The following is a 19,068-nucleotide window of genomic DNA, read 5'->3' as shown; positions in this document are numbered from 1 at the left end:
GAAAAAGGAGGGTTAAGATGAGGGGGGCATTGGGGAAAGGATACTCAACATTGGTGGTGCCGTGGTCGGCATTCTGCTGCCAGTATCCCGACTGCCAGCATATCAAAACCGGCCTTATACAACTGGTAAGCCTTACATAAGACCACTTTCTGAAGTCCAAGTATTGACACGTAAAGGCTTCTATAACCTATTTCCGGATTGCACCATGTGCTGTAACCTATAGCAGCCAGTCAGATTGTCTTTGGGAGTCTCTAAATTATGTTATGATAAAGTATACCATAACAATACAAGACCTGCTTCATGACCATAATAAATGGTGCATAAAAGTGTAATATCTGTTCATAGGGAAAATAAAATGTAATGTTTACAGTGCTCACCTTAATTTACCTTGTGTTTAAATACTTCAGTAAGTGGGAAATATTGTCTGCCTCTACCCTTTTTAGTAGGTGTATCTTTATGAAAGGGCATAAATAAAGACTTTGTTTTATACAAATAATAAATATATATATATATATATATATATATTGATGTGATGATTTGAATACACATCTGTTTGCTTTTCAACAAATCTCTGAGTGCCGCCTCATTTTTTGATCTACATATGGGGGTTGCCAAACCCAGATGGAGGGCACCAGAGTAAGCAAGCCCTAGGGGGTATCCACAGTTCCGGCGTTACGCTGTATGGAGATATATATATATATATATATATATATATATATATATATATATATATATATATATATATATATTTATATTATACACACTCATACCCCCTCCTCGGAGATTAAAGCAGGACCAGCACTCTGAAAATCAGCAAAGAGAGTAGATTTGTTGAAGTTCCATCATATACAAACTGTAGAAAATGGCAGCAGAGGCCCCCCAGAAGAGGAGCGTGCCTCTGCCGAAAACTGCATTGGAGCAGTTGAAACAGACTGTCGGGTACACTTTGTTTATGATGGAACTTTAATAAATCTACTCTCTTTGCTGATTATCCGAGTCCTGGTCCTGCATTCTGCTCTGAGTGTGATATACTAGTTTATGCTCTCTTGTATACCATTTTTGTACTGTATATTTCTGAGTAATACTTCAGGGGGTGAAGACTGGATTTGTATGTGTGCCAGGCTGTTGATGAGTGGATAGGTGCCTTCTTTTCATCGACTGCCCAGGTTTTGGAGTCTTGTCTCTGGAAATGTCTTTATTTCATCTTTTTTGTGTGTGTTGTATTATGAATGACTGAAAATGAGTTCTTTCATATGCAGATTTGCAGGCTAATGAAAGCTCTTTGAGGCTGTGTTACATTGGTTTAGTGTTTGTGTACTGTGCTGTAGCCAAACTGTGTCTATAAATTCTGCCCTGGCTATGTAGCTTTCTGAGGTACTATATGCACTGTAAAGGCTTCTTCAGCGTTTGGGAACTTGACACCTGTGAATGTTGTAATAGAAGATGTAGTAGTGATTTATACAGCACCAACCTATTCTGCTGCAGTGAACTGCATTGAGACGTTTTAGTACACACACAAATTATAGTCAGCCAATTACCCAACCAGTATGTGCGTGAACTGCAGGAGGAAAGTCGCAGGGATCATACAAGCAGAAGCTGAGATTTAACCCCTTCCCTTAGCGCTAGTGTTCCCACTTCAACCACATCATAAGCAGAATTAATTTACCATTATATCTGTTCATAAATGATTCATGTTGCAGAATGTGAATTTTTATGCAGTACAAAATAACGCTAACATAGTAGCGACTTCAAAACAGGACTATAAGATATAGGGGGAAATGTATTAAACCTTCTGAAGAGTGGAGTAGGTGTCCATAAACCAATCCGCTTCTTGCTAGCCTTTAGCAAGTGCATTCTGTAAAATGATAGGTAAAAGCAGTTCCTGTAGGCAACATCTTCACTTGTCTACTTGTTCACTTCTCCACTCTTCAGGTATGATGAATCTTCTTCTGTGTCAGTGGAACTTAGTACCTATGTATTGTCGCCAATTTGCATTGGAAAGGAAAGACGTTACTGTAAAATCCCATGCCAATTAAACTCTAGCTGCTTGGGGTCCAGTCAAAGTCCCACAGCAATACTAATCGCTTTTCCATCCAGGTATTGGGAAATGGTAATGGCTTATTTACCAATATGTACTACACAACTGTTTTTGTTTTGTTGAGTCTTACTGCTGAATGTAGATAACTTAGCATTTCCTTTTGCACGGTGTATACATCTACAGGCAGAATATCACTGTTGTCTACAGCAAAGTAATTAGTCGCCACTTCAACCAGCTGAAATCAAATTTGTCTCTGTTTTAATAATTATATTGATGTAGAAGAGCTGTATATGTAATTTTGTCAAATATTGACAAATAAAAATGTAGATTTTCATAACTTGCTCATTAGTGTTCCTTCCGTCACCTAACGTATCGAGGTAGTGCGAAGTTTGTTCCAGCCGTGTTTCCGCCTGCATTTGTTTGGCAATATAGATAGGAAGCTTTGAAACTAGATCAAAGGTTTCAGAAAGAATTTTGTACAATTCCTCAAATACTTTTGATCTCTAGCTTTTATTAGTCGGCTTACAAACATTTTAGAAATAGGAAGGCATTAGAAAGTGGTGCCATCAGACTACATGTATGTGATGAGCTGAAAGCTGGTGTCATGCAAACATCTACAGACGTAGTCATTGTGTAAGGCGGGCGGCCCCCAGGTCATATCCTACAGTCATTGCTACAAGTTTCAGTTCTGTTCTCATACATCCTAAAGGCAGCTTCCACGCACAGTAAACTGATTGGGCGGTATTCAATTCTTTTCACCCCCGTTCTGTTTCTACTGACGGGCGTGGTATAATCATTTCAGCTCGCTACCCCCGCGTTAGCGAGGGCATCCAACCCGTTTCGCAGCTAAACCTGAATACTATGGGTGCAATATGCATGATAACAGGGATCACATTAGAAAGGACATTAGACATGATAGATCATTTGAATACCGCCCATTGACTTATGTGTTCGTGTATAATGAAGGATATTTCCATACTCTTTCTCGTTTTTATTTTGCCATTTTGCGTAATGCAGAATTGCTCTGTGGATACCGTTGTATCCAGTGCACACTACTGGGCTGTACCGTACATCCACAGTTGACAAGCATGAACGCACTGCCTACATCAGATGAGCAACCTGATCCACCTCAGGGTCCCCCTAAGAGCTTGTAATAGAGCTTAGACCTGCCCAGAAATGGCACCAATGTTTTTACAGGTAAACTCAAATGAAAATCAGACTAAAGTATTCTCTACACCTGGCCCCAGACCTAGAGCTTTGCAGCAATTATAGATTCTGCATGTAAGTGACATCTATGAACTGGAAAGTGCCCAAGAATTAAACCAAAAAAACACACTTTCTATACAGGATTAAGGCAATTCTACTTCATAAACGTTATTAATTTTCTCTAGTCCTTCAAAAGAACATGATACCCAGGTGCCTTATTTTTTTCTAGGCAACTTCGCACCGAGCAGTTTTGTAGCAATTACAGTTCTCAAGGGAGAATTTGTTCTGATTACTACTTCAGCTGCAGCATTCACAACAATCCTTTTGGCAAGCTCTGAGGACCAGGTGCACAAACCCCTTCTGATAAAGGTTGAATTATACCCTTTTCTTTGCCTGACAGGTATATTTGCCTATGGATTGCTTTAACTCTTTCGCCCGTGTGATGACTCATCTTACATGCTTTCCACCTAGTAACACTCTGCCGGAGATCTATTTATAGAGGTGCTCTTTGTTTTATAGCAACCGTTTGTGGAACTCTTAAATCTTACAGAAGTTCTAAAATAGGCTGCTGATGTTATGTTGCTCATGTTCTTGAATCATGAGTAACCTAAAGTGTCTCTGACATGTACATTGGTGGCAGCTGTTTTGTGGAGAACAGCAATTTTCATGAGAACAAGGTTTGACAGCACACTAGGAAGACAGGATGACCCATAAGCGTCTTATATCACTAAAGTCTTGTCAGGATACGTAATCAATAAGTGAAATGTGTGCCTACTTGGGTGTCTGGAGGATGGGAACGGTTTAAACTTAGGAAGTTTTTGCGGAAAGACAGAACTTTTGTTTTAACAGCAATGTTGAAATATATTCTTCTTGAACATATGAAGGGCATAAGCTTTCTATTGGTTTATTCTCTAGTGCAGAATGTCCCAAACTCTGCCATTACAATCCAGGTTTTAAGGATATCTATGCTTGAGCACACATTACTTATTTATTTATTCCTTCCATAGTGAAGAATTTTCCAAATTCCAACACTACAGTCCAGGTTTTAAGGATAGCCATGCTTGAGTACAGGTAAATAGTACCTCAGTCAATTAGATTTAGCCATCTGAGCTCGAGCATGGATATCTTTAAAACCTGGACTGTAATGATGGAGTTTGGAAAATTCTTCACTAGGGAGGGAATGTCCCTTATCTGTTCCTACTTGTGGTCATTGGGTGCTGCTGATCACAATGGGATGTAAAGTCTCTTGTGAATGGTCCATTTTGCTAGAGAGGGACAGCTACCTGCCTGGAGGTAAATCCTCTGTCCGTTCCATAAACTATAATTAAGAAGGGTCTAGGAAATCGAGTAATGATTGTTCACTGTGCACTCTTTGTTCCTCCAGTTGGACTTAATCACAGATCTGTTGGGAACACCGTCACTTGAAGCAATGAGGACGGCTTGTGAAGGCGCCAAGGCACATATACTCAGGGGTCCTCATAAACAGGTAATGCAACTTTTATTTCTGCAGCGGGGTACACTGGTATTCCACAGGGAATAACATCGGGGTGTAGAGTTGGATCTTGATCCGAGGCACCAACAGGCTAAAGCTTTGACTGTTCCCAGTATGCACTGCACCGCCTCCTCTATAGCCCCGTCTCCAGGCACTGGAGCTCAGTTTGTAAGTTGGTGCCTGCAGTGCAGGTCACCAAAAGGTGGGGCTGCACTAGGCAGCCCTGAAAAGAGCTTTTTAGAAGACTTCAAGGGCCGAAGCACTTTCTATATCTTTATGACATGCTGTGCAGCAGCTCCATCACCTCCCTCACTGGCGCTGCATACTCCCGCGGCCTGGTTCCCGGGTACTTGCAGCGGAGACACACCAGTTTTTTAGGCTCACCACCACAAAATCCGTTTCCAAAAGGTTTCACAGTACCCGGGCTTCTCCCCCAGCTCTGGGCGCCATCTACTGCTAGTGTTCCCGCCCTGAAGCTGCATCTCTCTCTCTCTCTCCCTCACTCCCTGAAGAGATTTTGGCGCCATTACATAGCTGAGCTTATCTCCGGGACTGCTGGGCACAGTCTCCTCTGTAAATCCGACTGTATCATCAGCGCTGTGCATTTACAGAAACTTAATTATTTTACATGTCATTTTAGACAGTTTTCGTTAAGAACAAATGTACTGCTATCTGAATATTTAGTATAAGTATTCTGTGATATACCTCCAGTGTTGACTATGCATTGTTATATCTGTATGCATACATGCCTATATGTAATTACTAGTCCAGTGCAGTTTTATTGTTATATGTGATAATTCCGGCATTGTACCTGTGACTGAGTGTACCTATAGCTGCTGTGTGGATTCCACTCTTGTGTATCACACGTTTGCTATCACTATTTCTCGTAGTCCTAGTGGATGCTGGGGACTCCGTCAGGACCATGGGGAATAGCGGCTCCGCAGGAGACAGGGCACAAAATTTAAAAGTTTGACCACTAGGTGGTGTGTACTGGCTCCTCCCCCTATGACCCTCCTCCAAGCCTCAGTTAGGTTTTTGTGCCCGTCCGAGCAGGGTGCAATCTAGGTGGCTCTCATAAAGAGCTGCTTAGAGTAAAAGTTTTGATAGTTTTATTATTATTTTCAGTGAGTCCTGCTGGCAACAGGCTCACTGCAACGAGGGACCTAGGGGAGAAGAAGTGAACTCACCTGCGTGCAGGATGGATTTGCTTCTTAGGTTACTGGACACTAGCTCCAGAGGGACGATCACAGGTACAGCCTGGATGGGTCACCGGAGCCGCGCCGCCGACCCCCTTGCAGATGCCGAAGTAAGAAGAGGTCCAGAAACCGGCGGCTGAAGGCTTTTCAGTCTTCATGAGGTAGCGCACAGCACTGCAGCTGTGCGCCATTGCGCTCAGGCACACTTCACACCGGCGGTCACTGAGGGTGCAGGGCGCTGGGGGGGGCGCCCTGGGCAGCAATGTTAATACCTTTCTGGCTAAAAAGAATACATCACATATAGTCCATGAGGCTATATGGATGTATTTCACCCCTGCCAGGTCTCAGAAAAACCGGGAGAAGAGCCCGCCGGAATAGGGGGCGGGGCCTATCTCCTCAGCACACAGCGCCATTTTCCTACACAGCTCCGCTGCTAGGAAGGCTCCCAGGCTCTCCCCTGCACTGCACTACAGAAACAGGGTAAAAAACAGAGAGGGGGGGCATTTTTTGGCAATATTATATATATTTAAGCAGCTATAAGGAAACAACACTTATATAAGGTTGTTCCTATATAATTATAGCGCTTTGGTGTGTGCTGGCAAACTCTCCCTCTGTCTCCCCAAAGGGCTAGTGGGGTCCTGTCTTCTATCAGAGCATTCCCTGTGTGTCTGCTGTGTGTCGGTACGTGTGTGTCGACATGTATGAGGACGATGTTGGTGTGGAGGCGGAGCAATTGCCGGTAATGGTGATGTCACCCCCTAGGGAGTCGACACCGGAATGGATGGCTTTGTTTATGGAATTACGTGATAATGTCAGCACGCTGCAAAAGTCGGTTGACGACATGAGACGACCGGCAAACCAGTTAGTACCTGTACAGGCGTCTCAAACACCGTCAGGGGCTGTAAAACGCCCTTTGCCTCAGTCGGTCGACACAGACCCAGACACGGACACCGAATCTAGTGTCGACGGTGAAGAAACGAACGTATTTTCCAGTAGGGCCACACGTTATATGATCACGGCAATGAAGGAGGCTTTGCATATCTCTGATACTGCAAGTACCACAAAAAGGGGTATTATGTGGGGTCTGAAAAAACTACCTGTAGTTTTTCCTGAATCAGAGGAATTGAATGACGTGTGTGATGAAGCGCGGGTTACCCCTGATAAAAAACTGCTAATTTCAAAGAAGTTATTGGCGTTATACCCTTTCCCGCCAGAGGTTAGGGCGCTCTGGGAAACACCCCCTAGGGTGGACAAGGCGCTCACACGTTTATCCAAACAAGTGGCGTTACCGTCTCCTGATACGGCCGCCCTCAAGGATCCAGCTGATAGGAGGCTGGAAAATACTCTAAAAAGTATATACACACATACTGGTGTTATACTGCAACCAGCAATCGCCTCAGCCTGGATGTGCAGTGCTGGGGTGGCTTGGTCGGATTCCCTGACTGAAAATATTGATACCCTGGATAGGGACAGTATTTTATTGACTATAGAGCAATTAAAGGATGCATTCCTTTATATGCGAGATGCACAGAGGGATATCTGCACTCTGGCATCAAGAGTAAGTGCGATGTCCATATCTGCCAGAGTAAGAGACTGCAGCAAGCAGCCCCTTCCCAGGAGCAGAAGTCCTCCCCGGCTTCTGCAAAGGCCTCAGCATGACGCTGGGACCTTACAAGCGGACTCAGGGGCGGTGGGGGGTCGCCTCAAGAATTTCAGCGCACAGTGGGCTCACTCGCAGGTGGACCCCTGGATCCTGCAGGTAGTATCTCAGGGTTACAGGTTGGAATTCGAGAAGTCTCCCCCTCGCCGGTTCCTAAAATCTGCTTTGCCAACGTCTCCCTCAGACAGGGCGACGGTATTGGAAGCCATTCACAAGCTGTATTCTCAGCAGGTGATAATCAAGGTACCCCTTCTACAACAGGGAAAGGGGTATTACTCCACGCTATATTGTGGTACCGAAGCCGGACGGCTCGGTAAGACCTATTCTAAATCTGAAATCTCTGAACCTGTACATACAAAAATTCAAGTTCAAGATGGAGTCACTCAGAGCAGTGATAGCGAATCTGGAAGAAGGGAATTTTATGGTGTCCTTGGACATCAAGGATGCTTACCTTCATGTCCCAATTTGCCCTTCACACCAAGGGTACCTCAGGTTCGTGGTACAAAACTGTCATTATCAGTTTCAGACGCTGCCGTTTGGATTGTCCACGGCACCCAGGGTCTTTACCAAGGTAATGGCCGAAATGATGATCCTTCTTCGAAGAGAAGGCGTATTAATTATCCCTTACTTGGACGATCTCCTGATAAGGGCAAGATCCAGAGAACAGCTGGAGGTCGGAGTAGCACTAACTCAAGTAGTGCTCCAACAGCACGGGTGGATTCTGAATTTTCCAAAATCCCAACTGATCCCGACGACACGTCTGCTGTTCCTAGGGATGATTCTGGACACTGTTCAGAAAAAGGTATTTCTTCCGGAGGAGAAAGCCAGGGAGTTATCCGAACTCGTCAGGAACCTCCTAAAACCAGGGACAGTGTCTGTGCATCAATGCACAAGAGTCCTGGGAAAAATGGTGGCTTCTTACGAAGCGATTCCATTCGGCAGATTCCATGCACGAATTTTTCAGTGGGATCTGCTAGACAAATGGTCCGGATCGCATCTGCAGATGCATCAGCGGATAAAATTGTCGACAAGGACAAGGGTCTCTCTGCTATGGTGGTTGCAGAGTGCTCATCTGTTAGAGGGCCGCAGATTCGGCATACAGAACTGGGTCCTAGTGACCACGGATGCCAGCCTGAGAGGCTGGGGAGCGGTCACACAAGGAAGAAACTTCCAGGGCGTGTGGTCAAGCCTGGAAACGTCTCTCACATAAATATACTGGAACTAAGAGCAATCTACAATGCTCTAAGCCTGGCAAAACCTCTGCTTCAGGGTCAGCCGGTGTTGATCCAGTCGGACAACATCACGGCAGTCGCCCACGTAAACAGACAGGGCGGCACAAGAAGCAGGAGGACAATGGCAGAAGCTGCAAGGATTCTTCGCTGGGCGGAAAATCATGTGATAGCACTGTCAGCAGTGTTCATCCCGGGAGTGGACAACTGGGAAGCAGACTTCCTCAGCAGACACGATCTTCACCCGGGAGAGTGGGGACTTCATCCAGAAGTCTTCCACATGATTGTAGTCCATTGGGAAAGACCAATGGTGGACATGATGGCGTCCCGCCTCAACAAAAAACTGGACAGGTATTGCGCCAGGTCAAGAGACCCTCAGGCAATAGCTGTGGACGCTCTGGTAACACCATGGGTGTACCAGTCAGTGTATGTGTTCCCTCCTCTGCCTCTCATACCCAAGGTACTGAGAATTATACGGCAAAGGGGAGTAAGAACGATACTAGTGGCTCCGGACTGGCCAAGAAGGACTTGGTACCCGGAACTTCAGGAGATGCTCACGGAAGATCCGTGGCCTCTACCTCTAAGAAGGGATCTGCTTCAGCAGGGACCGTGTCTATTCCAAGACTTACCGCGGCTGCGTTTGACGGCATGGCGGTTGAACGCCGGATCCTAAGGGAAAAAGGCATTCCGGAAGAGGTCATCCCTACCCTGGTCAAAGCCAGGAAGGAGGTTACTGCACAACATTATCACCGCATTTGGAGAAAATATGTTGCATGGTGTGAGGCCAGGAAGGCCCCGACAGAGGAATTTCAACTGGGTCGATTCCTACATTTCCTGCAAACAGGATTATCTATGGGCCTCAAATTAGGGTCCATTAAGGTTCAAATTTCGGCCCTGTCGATTTTCTTCCAGAAAGAATTGGCTTCAGTTCCTGAAGTCCAGACTTTTGTAAAAGGAGTACTACATATACAGCCCCCGGTTGTGCCCCCAGTGGCACCGTGGGATCTCAATGTAGTTTTGGATTTTCTCAAATCCCATTGGTTTGAGCCACTCAAATCGGTAGATTTGAAATATCTTACATGGAAAGTAACCATGCTACTGGCCCTGGCTTCAGCCAGGAGAGTGTCGGAATTGGCGGTTTTATCGTATAAAAGCCCATATCTGATTTTCCATTCGGACAGGGCAGAATTGAGGACGCGTCCTCATTTTCTGCCTAAGGTGGTATCAGCGTTTCACCTGAACCAGCCTATTGTGGTGCCTGCGGCTACTAGCGATTTGGAGGATTCCAAGTTGCTGGACGTTGTCAGAGCATTGAAAATATATATTTCAAGGACGGCTGGAGTCAGAAAATCTGACTCGCTGTTTATACTGTATGCACCCAACAAGCTGGGTGCTCCTGCTTCTAAGCAGACGATTGCTCGTTGGATTTGTAGCACAATTCAACTGGCACATTCTGTGGCAGGCCTGCCACAGCCTAAATCTGTCAATGCCCACTCCACAAGGAAGGTGGGCTCATCTTGGGCGGCTGCCCGAGGGGTCTCGGCATTACAACTCTGCCGAGCAGCTACGTGGTCAGGGGAGAACACGTTTGTAAAATTCTACAAATTTGATACCCTGGCTAAGGAGGACCTGGAGTTCTCTCATTCGGTGCTGCAGAGTCATCCGCACTCTCCCGCCCGTTTGGGAGCTTTGGTATAATCCCCATGGTCCTGACGGAGTCCCCAGCATCCACTAGGACGTCAGAGAAAATAAGAATTTACTCACCGGTAATTCTATTTCTCGTAGTCCGTAGTGGATGCTGGGCGCCCATCCCAAGTGCGGATTGTCTGCAATACTTGTACATAGTTATTGTTACAAAAAAATCGGGTTGTTTATTGTTGTGAGCCATCTTTTCAGAGGCTCCTACGTTATCATACTGTTAACTGGGTTCAGATCACAAGTTGTACGGTGTGATTGGTGTGGCTGGTATGAGTCTTACCCGGGATTCAAAATCCTTCCTTATTGTGTACGCTCGTCCGGGCACAGTATCCTAACTGAGGCTTGGAGGAGGGTCATAGGGGGAGGAGCCAGTACACACCACCTAGTGGTCAAACTTTTAAATTTTGTGCCCTGTCTCCTGCGGAGCCGCTATTCCCCATGGTCCTGACGGAGTCCCCAGCATCCACTACGGACTACGAGAAATAGAATTACCGGTGAGTAAATTCTTATTATTCTGTACCCTGGGGAACTAGGTGCGTTAGGGTCTCATATAATATATAGTGCTACACAGGGTATACTGTTTGTATTTCTCACTGTGTTTTTCAGTCAACCCACACCACTTATATCCTCTGTTTGTGCTCTGTATTTACTGTCACAAAACACAGGGGATTATTTGCTGGTTTTTGTGTTTGTCTGGCTATATTGTACTATTACGTCCTAAGGCTACATCCCACATGATGTCTGCTACACAGGGTGGGACATCCTCGGACGCTCCTGCATTATGCAGTGCTGTCTTTACGGATTCACCAGTGGGGGAAGTGTTAGCTGCTGGTTCAGGCACTGGGGGTCATACATCTCCCAGTCTGTCTGTGGCACCTGTGGTCAATCAAGACCCACCTTAGGCAGCTTTTTCGAATATGCTGACTACGCTCACGCCCCCTTTGGGGCCTCCTGTGCCATTGCAGCCACATATTGTCCCTGTAGTTAATCCGCAGATACTTGGGGGTATATGCAATTCACGGCGAATCGCGGCAAATTATCGCCGTTTTTTAATTCGACACAACTCGACAGGTGAATTCCGGCAGGTGGCTGCCGGAATTCACCATATTCAATGAAAAACGGATTCGACAGTCCCGCGGGCGAAAAACGGCCGATTTGCCGGATTTTGCCGCGATTTAAAAATACGGGAAAAAACGGGAAAAACCCGTAAAAAAATGGCGTGGGGTCCCCCCTTCAAAGCATAACCAGCCTCGGGCTCTTCGAGCTGGTCCTGGTTCTAAAAATGCAGGGAAAAATTGGGCAGGGATCCCCCGTATTTTTAAAACCAGCACCGGGCTCTGCGCCTGGTGCTGGTGCAAAAAATACGGGGACAAAAAGAGTAGGGGTCCCCCGTATTTTTTACACCAGCATCGGGCTCCACTAGCTGGACAGATAATGCCACAGCCGGGGGTCACTTTTATACAGTGCCCTGCGGCCGTGGCATTAAATATCCAACTAGTCACCCCTGGCCGGGGTACCCTGGGGGAGTGGGGACCCCTTCAATCAAGGGGTCCCCCCCCCCCCCAGCCACCCAAGGGCCAGGGGTGAAGCCCGAGGCTGTCTCCCCCCCCCCCCCCCCCCCCCCTCCCCCCCATCCAATGGCTGCGGATGGGAGGCTGATAGCCTTGAGAAAAATGACAAGAATATTGTTTTTTCCAGCAGTACTACAAGTCCCAGCAAGCCTCCCCCGCAAGCTGGTACTTGGAGAACCACAAGTACCAGCATGCGGTAGAAAACCGGGCCCGCTGGTACCTGTAGTTCTACTGGAAAAAAAAATACCCAAATAAAAACAGTACACAGACACAGTGACAGTAAAACTTTATTACACACTGCCGACACACACATACTTACCTATGTTGACACGCCGACTGCCACGGTCTCTGACGATCCGAGGGTACCTGTGAAAAAAATTATACTCACCTTCCAGCGTCCAGAGGTACATCCACGTTCAGAGATACATCCACGTACTTGTTTAAAAAAAAAACCGAACACTCGTACCACCGGACTGAAAGGGGTCCCATGCTTTCACATCAGACCCCTTTCCCCGAATGCCGGGACACCACGTGACTCCTGTCACTGAAGTCCCTTCAGCCAATCAGGAAGCGCTACTTCCGTGGCGCTCACCTGATTGGCTGTGCGCTGTCTGAGCTGTCAGACAGCGCATCGCAAAGCCTCTCCATTACTTTCAATGGTGAGAACTTTGCCGTCTGCGGGGGTTACCCGCGGTCAGCCGCTGACCGGCGGGTGACCTCACCGCTAGCCGCTAAGTTCCCACCATTGAAAGTAATGGACGGAGCTGTGCGATGCGCTGTCTGAGTTCAGACAGCGCACAGCCAATCAGGTGAGCGCAACGAAGTTGCGCTTCCTGATTGGCTTTAGAGACCTTTCTGTGACAGCTGTCACTCTGAGAGGTCTCTCTGCATTCGGGGTAAGGGGTCCCATGTGTAAGCATGGGACCCCTTTCAGTCCGGCATGGTACGGGTGTCCGGTTTGTTTTTTTTAACAAGTACGTGGATTTATCTCTGGACCCTGGCTGAGGTGAGTATATTGATCTTTTCTTTTCAGGTATCCCTGGATTCTACTTGGAGAAGAGGACCGATGTCGGCGTGTGAACATAGGTAAGTATGTGTGTGTCGACGTATGAAATAAAGTTTTACTGTCACGGTGTGTGTGTCCTGTTTTTATTTGGTTATTTTTTTCCCAGTAGAACTACAGGTACCAGCGGGCCCGTTTTTCTCCCGCATGCTGGTACTTGTGGTTCTCCAAGTACCAGCTTGCGGGGGAGGCTTGCTGGGACTTGTAGTTCTTCTGGAAAAAACAATATTCTTGACATTTTACTAAGGCTATCAGCCTCCCATCCGCAGCCCTTGGATGGGGGGGGACAGCCTCGGGCTTCACCCCTGGCCCTTGGGTGGCTGGGGGGGGGGACCCCTTGATTAAAGGGGTCCCCACTCCCCCAGGGTACCCCGGCCAGGGGTGACTAGTTGGATATTTAATGCCACGGCCGCAGGGCACTGTATAAAAGTGACCCCCGGCTGTGGCATTATCTGTCCAGCTAGTGGAGCCCGATGCTGGTGTAAAAAATACGGGGGACCCCTACTCGTTTTGTCCCCCGTATTTTTTGCACCAGCACCAGGCGCAGAGCCCGGTGCTGGTTTTAAAAATACGGGGGATCCCCTGTTAATTTTTCCCCCGCATTTTTAGAACCAGGACCAGCTCGAAGAGCCCGAGGCTGGTTATGCTTTGGAGGGGGGACCCCACGCCATTTTTTTCAGGGATTTCACCATTCCATCTATAAAAAAAAATATATATATTATTTTTAAAAATATATAAATAATACTTGTGCCTCCCAAAAAGACAAACCAAGTACCTAATCCCTTCTAATATAAATAGATCTGATATTACCACGAAAAAAAAACACAAAAAAAACATGTTTTAATTTTTTTTTATTGGTTTCACCCTCCAAAGTGTGGCGGATTGAAAATGACGAATTTGCTGTCTAAAAGCACTGCTGTCGAATTTCCAAACTTGAATTGAATATGCTTTTGTCGAATTGCAGCACTTGTATCATTGCAGAAAAGTCGAATTTGCAAAAAGTCGAATTTCCAAAAGTCGAATTTTGAAAGTCCGTTTTTTTTGACGGAAAGCACTGAATTGCATTGACGAATTTTTTTTTTTGGCGAAAAATACCCGAAATTCGACAATTTCGGGAATTCGACCGCAATTGCATATACCCATTGGTCTACTCAGTTAAAGCAATTAAATCAGACTTTGGTTAGACAAAAGTCCACCCCATGTCCCTCTGGGACCAAGGGGTCATCTAAGCGGGCCATTTCTTCCTCCTAATCCACTAATATTTCGGATAATTCTTCCGATGAGGATGGAGAATACACTGATCCGTCAGATACTGATACAGTTGCTTCTGATGAGGAATCTGCAACCCAGGTTGATGATCCTCTTCTTGTGGAGGCTATCAAGCTGATTCTCCGAATTGATGATGTCATTGAGCCTCATGTTACATCTAAGAAACTGGATAAGTTTTAACGTCAGAAGGTTGCTAAAGCAGTTTTACCACATTCTGACCTCTTAATTGACATACGTCGGGAATCCTGGTCATCTCCAGTAAAGAAGTTTTCCCTGTCTATAAAAAGATGCTAATTCCTTATCCTATCCCTGCGGAGTTGAATAACAAGTGGGAAACTCCACCGCCGGTGGACTCTCATGTCGCCCGTCTTGTGGTGTCATCTACTCTTCCTGTTACCACTGTCACCTCACTGAAGGAACCGACAGATAAGCGTGTGGAGAGATGCCTGAAATCTATTTACACTCTTACTGGTGCTGTACATAGACCCACTATGGCTGCCTCTTGGGCGGCAAAAAAAGGAATTGAAGCATGGGTTCAGGCAATTGAGTAGGAGCTACCTCAGAATTTTTCTGACACTGCCAGACAATATCTGTTGTATATTACCGCAGCCTCTCACTATATTCAGGAGGCGGCCTCTGATGCAGGGTTCATGGCAGTGAAGGCTTCTACTATGGCTATCCTGGCTCGCCGGATTCTGTGGTTGAGGTCCTGGAAAGTGGACCTGGACTTGGAGGTACTACCTTTCTAGGGAGACATCCTGTTTGGGGAAGATCTGAATAAAATTGTGACTGACTTGGCGACGGCCAAGACTGCGTTTCTCCCAAGTACTAATCCTTCTGCTCAGAAGGCTAAGAGTACCACTTTTTGTTCCTTTCGAACTCCAAGTAAAGCAAAAGGTCAGGCGTACCCGAGAGAGCCTCGTTCTTCCAATCCCACTAAGCCCAAATCTAAACAATCCTGGGCCGCCCGTCAGCCTGCTACCAAACAAGACAAGCCTGCTGCATGATGGGGCGGGCCTCCCCCTGGGGGACCCCAGGGTGGGAGAAATCGGGATCCTGCCGTATCTGGACGACTTGCTGATTCTGGCGAACTCCCAAGATGTCCTTCTCAGTCAACTGGAGATGTCGGTCCAATTCCTACAAGCCCACAGGTGGCTCATCAATTGAAAGAAGTTCTCACTGGTCCCTGTTTGGAGCATGGTGCACCTGGGGGCACTGCTGGACACACACGGCCAACGCCTGTTTCTGTCTCCAGAGAAGGTCCTGAAGCTTCAGGACAGGATCAGATACTTCCTCTCTCGCCCAAGAGTGTCGATACACTCGGAGATGCAAGTACTGGGCCTCATGGTGTGGGCTTTCGACATGGTAGAGTACGCTCAATTTCATTCTTGCCCTCTGCAGAGGTTAATCCTTTCCATATGGGATGGCCTGCCTCATCGAATCAGATCTCAAATGATCTCCTTGACTCCAGAGGTTCGCTGTCACTGAACTGGAGGGCTACAGGACCAACAGTTGAGCAGGGGCAGTCCCTTCTGGATCTCCAACTGGGTCCTCCTGACAATGGACGCCAATCTGCGAGGTTGGGGCGCGGTGCTGGGGCAACACTCTCTCCAGGGTCGGTGGACCAGGGAGGAATCTCTCCTCCCGATAAACATTCTGGAATTGTGGGCAGTGTTCAATGTGTTTACACTGGCCCTGTCTCAGGTACAGAACAGGCCTGTTCAAGTACAGTCGGACAACGCCACCACAGTGGCTTACATAAATCATCAAGGTGGAACTCGAAGCCACATGGCAATGATGGAAGTGTCAAAAATCCTCCAATGGGCGGAATGCCATCTGCCAGCCATATTGGCAGTGTTCATTCCGGGAGTCCTCAACTGGGAACGGACTTCCTCAGTCGTCAGGACGTGCACATTGGAGAGTGGAGTCTTCATCCCGAAGTCTTTCAACTCCTAGTGGACAAGTGGGGTCTATCAGTTGTAGACCTGATGGCGTCGCGACACAATCACAAGGTTTCGGTCTTCGGAGCAAGGACAAGGGATTCTCAAGTGGCGTCCATGGACGCACTGGCAATTCCATGGAACTTTCGGCTGCCATATGTGTTCCCTCCAGTGTCACTCCTGCCCAGGGTAATACGGAAGTTCAAGCAAGAAGGAGGAATACTACATCTAGTTGCTCCAGCATGGCCCAGACGGCATTGGTTTCACAAACCTGCAGGGTCTCTCGAAAGAGCGTCCTCTTCTACTTCCTCAACGCCCAGACCTCCTCGTTCAGGGCCCTTGTGTCTACCCAGACTGGCTTTGACGGCGTGGCTCTTGAAGCACCACTCCTGAGAGCAAAAGTATTCTTGGAGGCGGTCATTCACACACTGTTGAAAGCCCGTAAACCAGCTTCGGCTCTGATTTATTACAGGGTCTGGAATTCTTACTTCACCTGGTGTGCTGCTAAGAATTATGATGCATATAGTTTAAAAACTTCCAGACTGTTGGCTTTTCTATAGCAGGGCCTAGACTTGGGCCTTCGTCTAGCCTCCCTCAAGGTTCAGATATCTGCCTTGTCGGTGTGGTTTCAGAGAAAAATTGCGTGTCTTCCTGACGTTCACACTTTCACTCAGGGTGTCCTACGGATTCAGCCTCCCTTTGTCCCTCCTGTGGCTCCATGGGGGGTGGTCTTCAGTATGCCGAATGTCGGGATCCCGGCGCACAGTATACCGACGCCGGGATCCTGACACCCGGCATACCGACAGCTATTCTCCCTCGTGGGGTCCACGACCCCCCTGGAGGGAGAATACGCGCGCCACCGTGCCCGCAGTGTGGTGAGCGCAGTGAGCCCGCAAGGGGATCCTTTGCGCTCGCCACACTGTCGGTATGCCGGCGGTAGGGCTCCCGGCGCCTGTATGCTGGTCGCCGGGAGCCCGGTCGCCGGCATACCATACTACACCCCTCCATGGGATCTGTCTGTAGTATTGAATGCCCTGCAAGAGTATCCATTTGAACCTCTTGAGCCTGTGGACCTTAAATGCCTTACGCATAAGGTCGTATTTCTGTTGGCTATTGCCTCTGCTAGGAGGGTGTCGGACTTAGGCGCTTTGTTCTGTCGTCCACCCTTTCTAATTTTTCACCGTGAGCGGTCTGTTCTACGAACTCGCCCTGGTTATTTGCCTAAGGTGGTATCATCTTTTCACCTTAACCAGGAGATTGTGGTTCCATCCTTCAACTCTTCTGGTCTATCTTCCAAAGAAAAATCTTTGGATGTGGTACGGGTTCTCCGTGTTTTTGTGGAGAGGACTGCCTCCATCAGGAGGTCTGATACCCTTTTTGTACTTTTTGGTTTTCACAAACGTGGCTGGCCTGCGATTAAGCAAACCTTGGCCAGATGGATTAGAATGGTGATTGCACAAGCTTATGCGCAGGCTGGGCTCCCAGCACTGCTGCTATCAAGGCACATTCTACTCAGTCGGTTGGATCTTCTTGAGCGGCCCGCCATGGCGCGTCCACTGAACAATTGTGCAAGGCGGCTACGTGGTCCTCTGTGAACACGTTCATCAGGTTCTATGCCTTTGATACTTCCGCCTCCCAGGATGCTTCCTTTGGCCGCAGGGTTCTTGTGCCTGCTACGCACATGAGGAACTGCTTTAGGATATCCCCGATGTTCTTCCCTGTGTAATACCAGTGTACCCCTCTGCAGAAAATGAGATTTATGGTAGACTTACCATTGTTAAATCTCTTTCTGCGAGGTACACTGGATTCCACAGGGCGCCCACCCTGACACACTTAGCTTCTTTGGATTTGTATGGCATTAGCCGCTAGTCCCTTCTCCTGTCGTTAGAATGTGGTTCAATGTGACTAACATCTACCGTCTCTCTTACCTGCTACTGCATTGGACTGGTTAACAAAACTGAACTCCAGTGCCTGGAGGCGGGGCTATAGAGGAGGCGGTGCAGTGCATCCTGGGAACAGTCAAAACTTTAGCCTGTTGGTGCCTCGGATCAAGATCCAACTCTACACCCCAATGTTATTCCCTGTGGAATCCAGTGTACCTCGCAGAAAGATATTTAACAATAGTAAGTCTACCATAAATCTCCTTTTTTATATAACAGTGATGTACCCACAAATTAAAAAGTGTTGAATTGCACAGTTATTTTACCTGCCCTTTAAGAAATAAGTTACCTGTTAGTATAAAGTTCAACTATACACAAATACAGACTGAACCACATTTGGCGTCTTCCTGTCATTGGAAAGCGATGCATAGGTGAAACATGTATATATGCCCCCCTCCACCACTTGGGCCTGGCCGTGTCTATCGGCTGGTCAGCCCCCTGCTATGTCCTGGCCTGCCCCCTCTCTGCCCGCTGCTGTCCCATTCCCCCCACAATCCCTTCCATCCCACTCTTATACATTTCTCTGCGCACGGCGGGTCCTTTTCTTCTTTGGTGATGAGTCTTTACAGTCTCCCTAGCAGTGGGACAGAATGTACGCACCCCGGCTCTCACTTCACATGCATGTTGGAGATGATACAGATTGTGTTAGTATAGTGGATACTTATGTGGTACAACAAAAATTATACCTACTTTGCATAACATTAAACTAAGTAATGTGTACTACCGCGACCACAGATATCCCTAATGTTTTATGCATAGTTGGTGA

General features: G+C 47.3%; 1 protein-coding gene across 1 annotated transcript in view; it reads left to right on the top strand.

The window, feature by feature from the left end:
- Positions 1–19,068, top strand: part of NLK (nemo like kinase) — a 253,763-nt gene that overhangs the window by 211,131 nt on the left and 23,564 nt on the right. The window contains exon 7 of the mRNA XM_063956046.1: positions 4,629–4,730. Coding sequence (XP_063812116.1) covers positions 4,629–4,730 — 102 coding nt within the window. The remainder of the gene's footprint in view (positions 1–4,628; positions 4,731–19,068) is intronic.

The sequence above is a fragment of the Pseudophryne corroboree genome, chromosome 2 (assembly GCF_028390025.1).
Source record: "Pseudophryne corroboree isolate aPseCor3 chromosome 2, aPseCor3.hap2, whole genome shotgun sequence".
Lineage (NCBI taxonomy): Eukaryota > Metazoa > Chordata > Amphibia > Anura > Myobatrachidae > Pseudophryne > Pseudophryne corroboree.
This window is presented reverse-complemented; position numbering and strand designations above follow the sequence as displayed.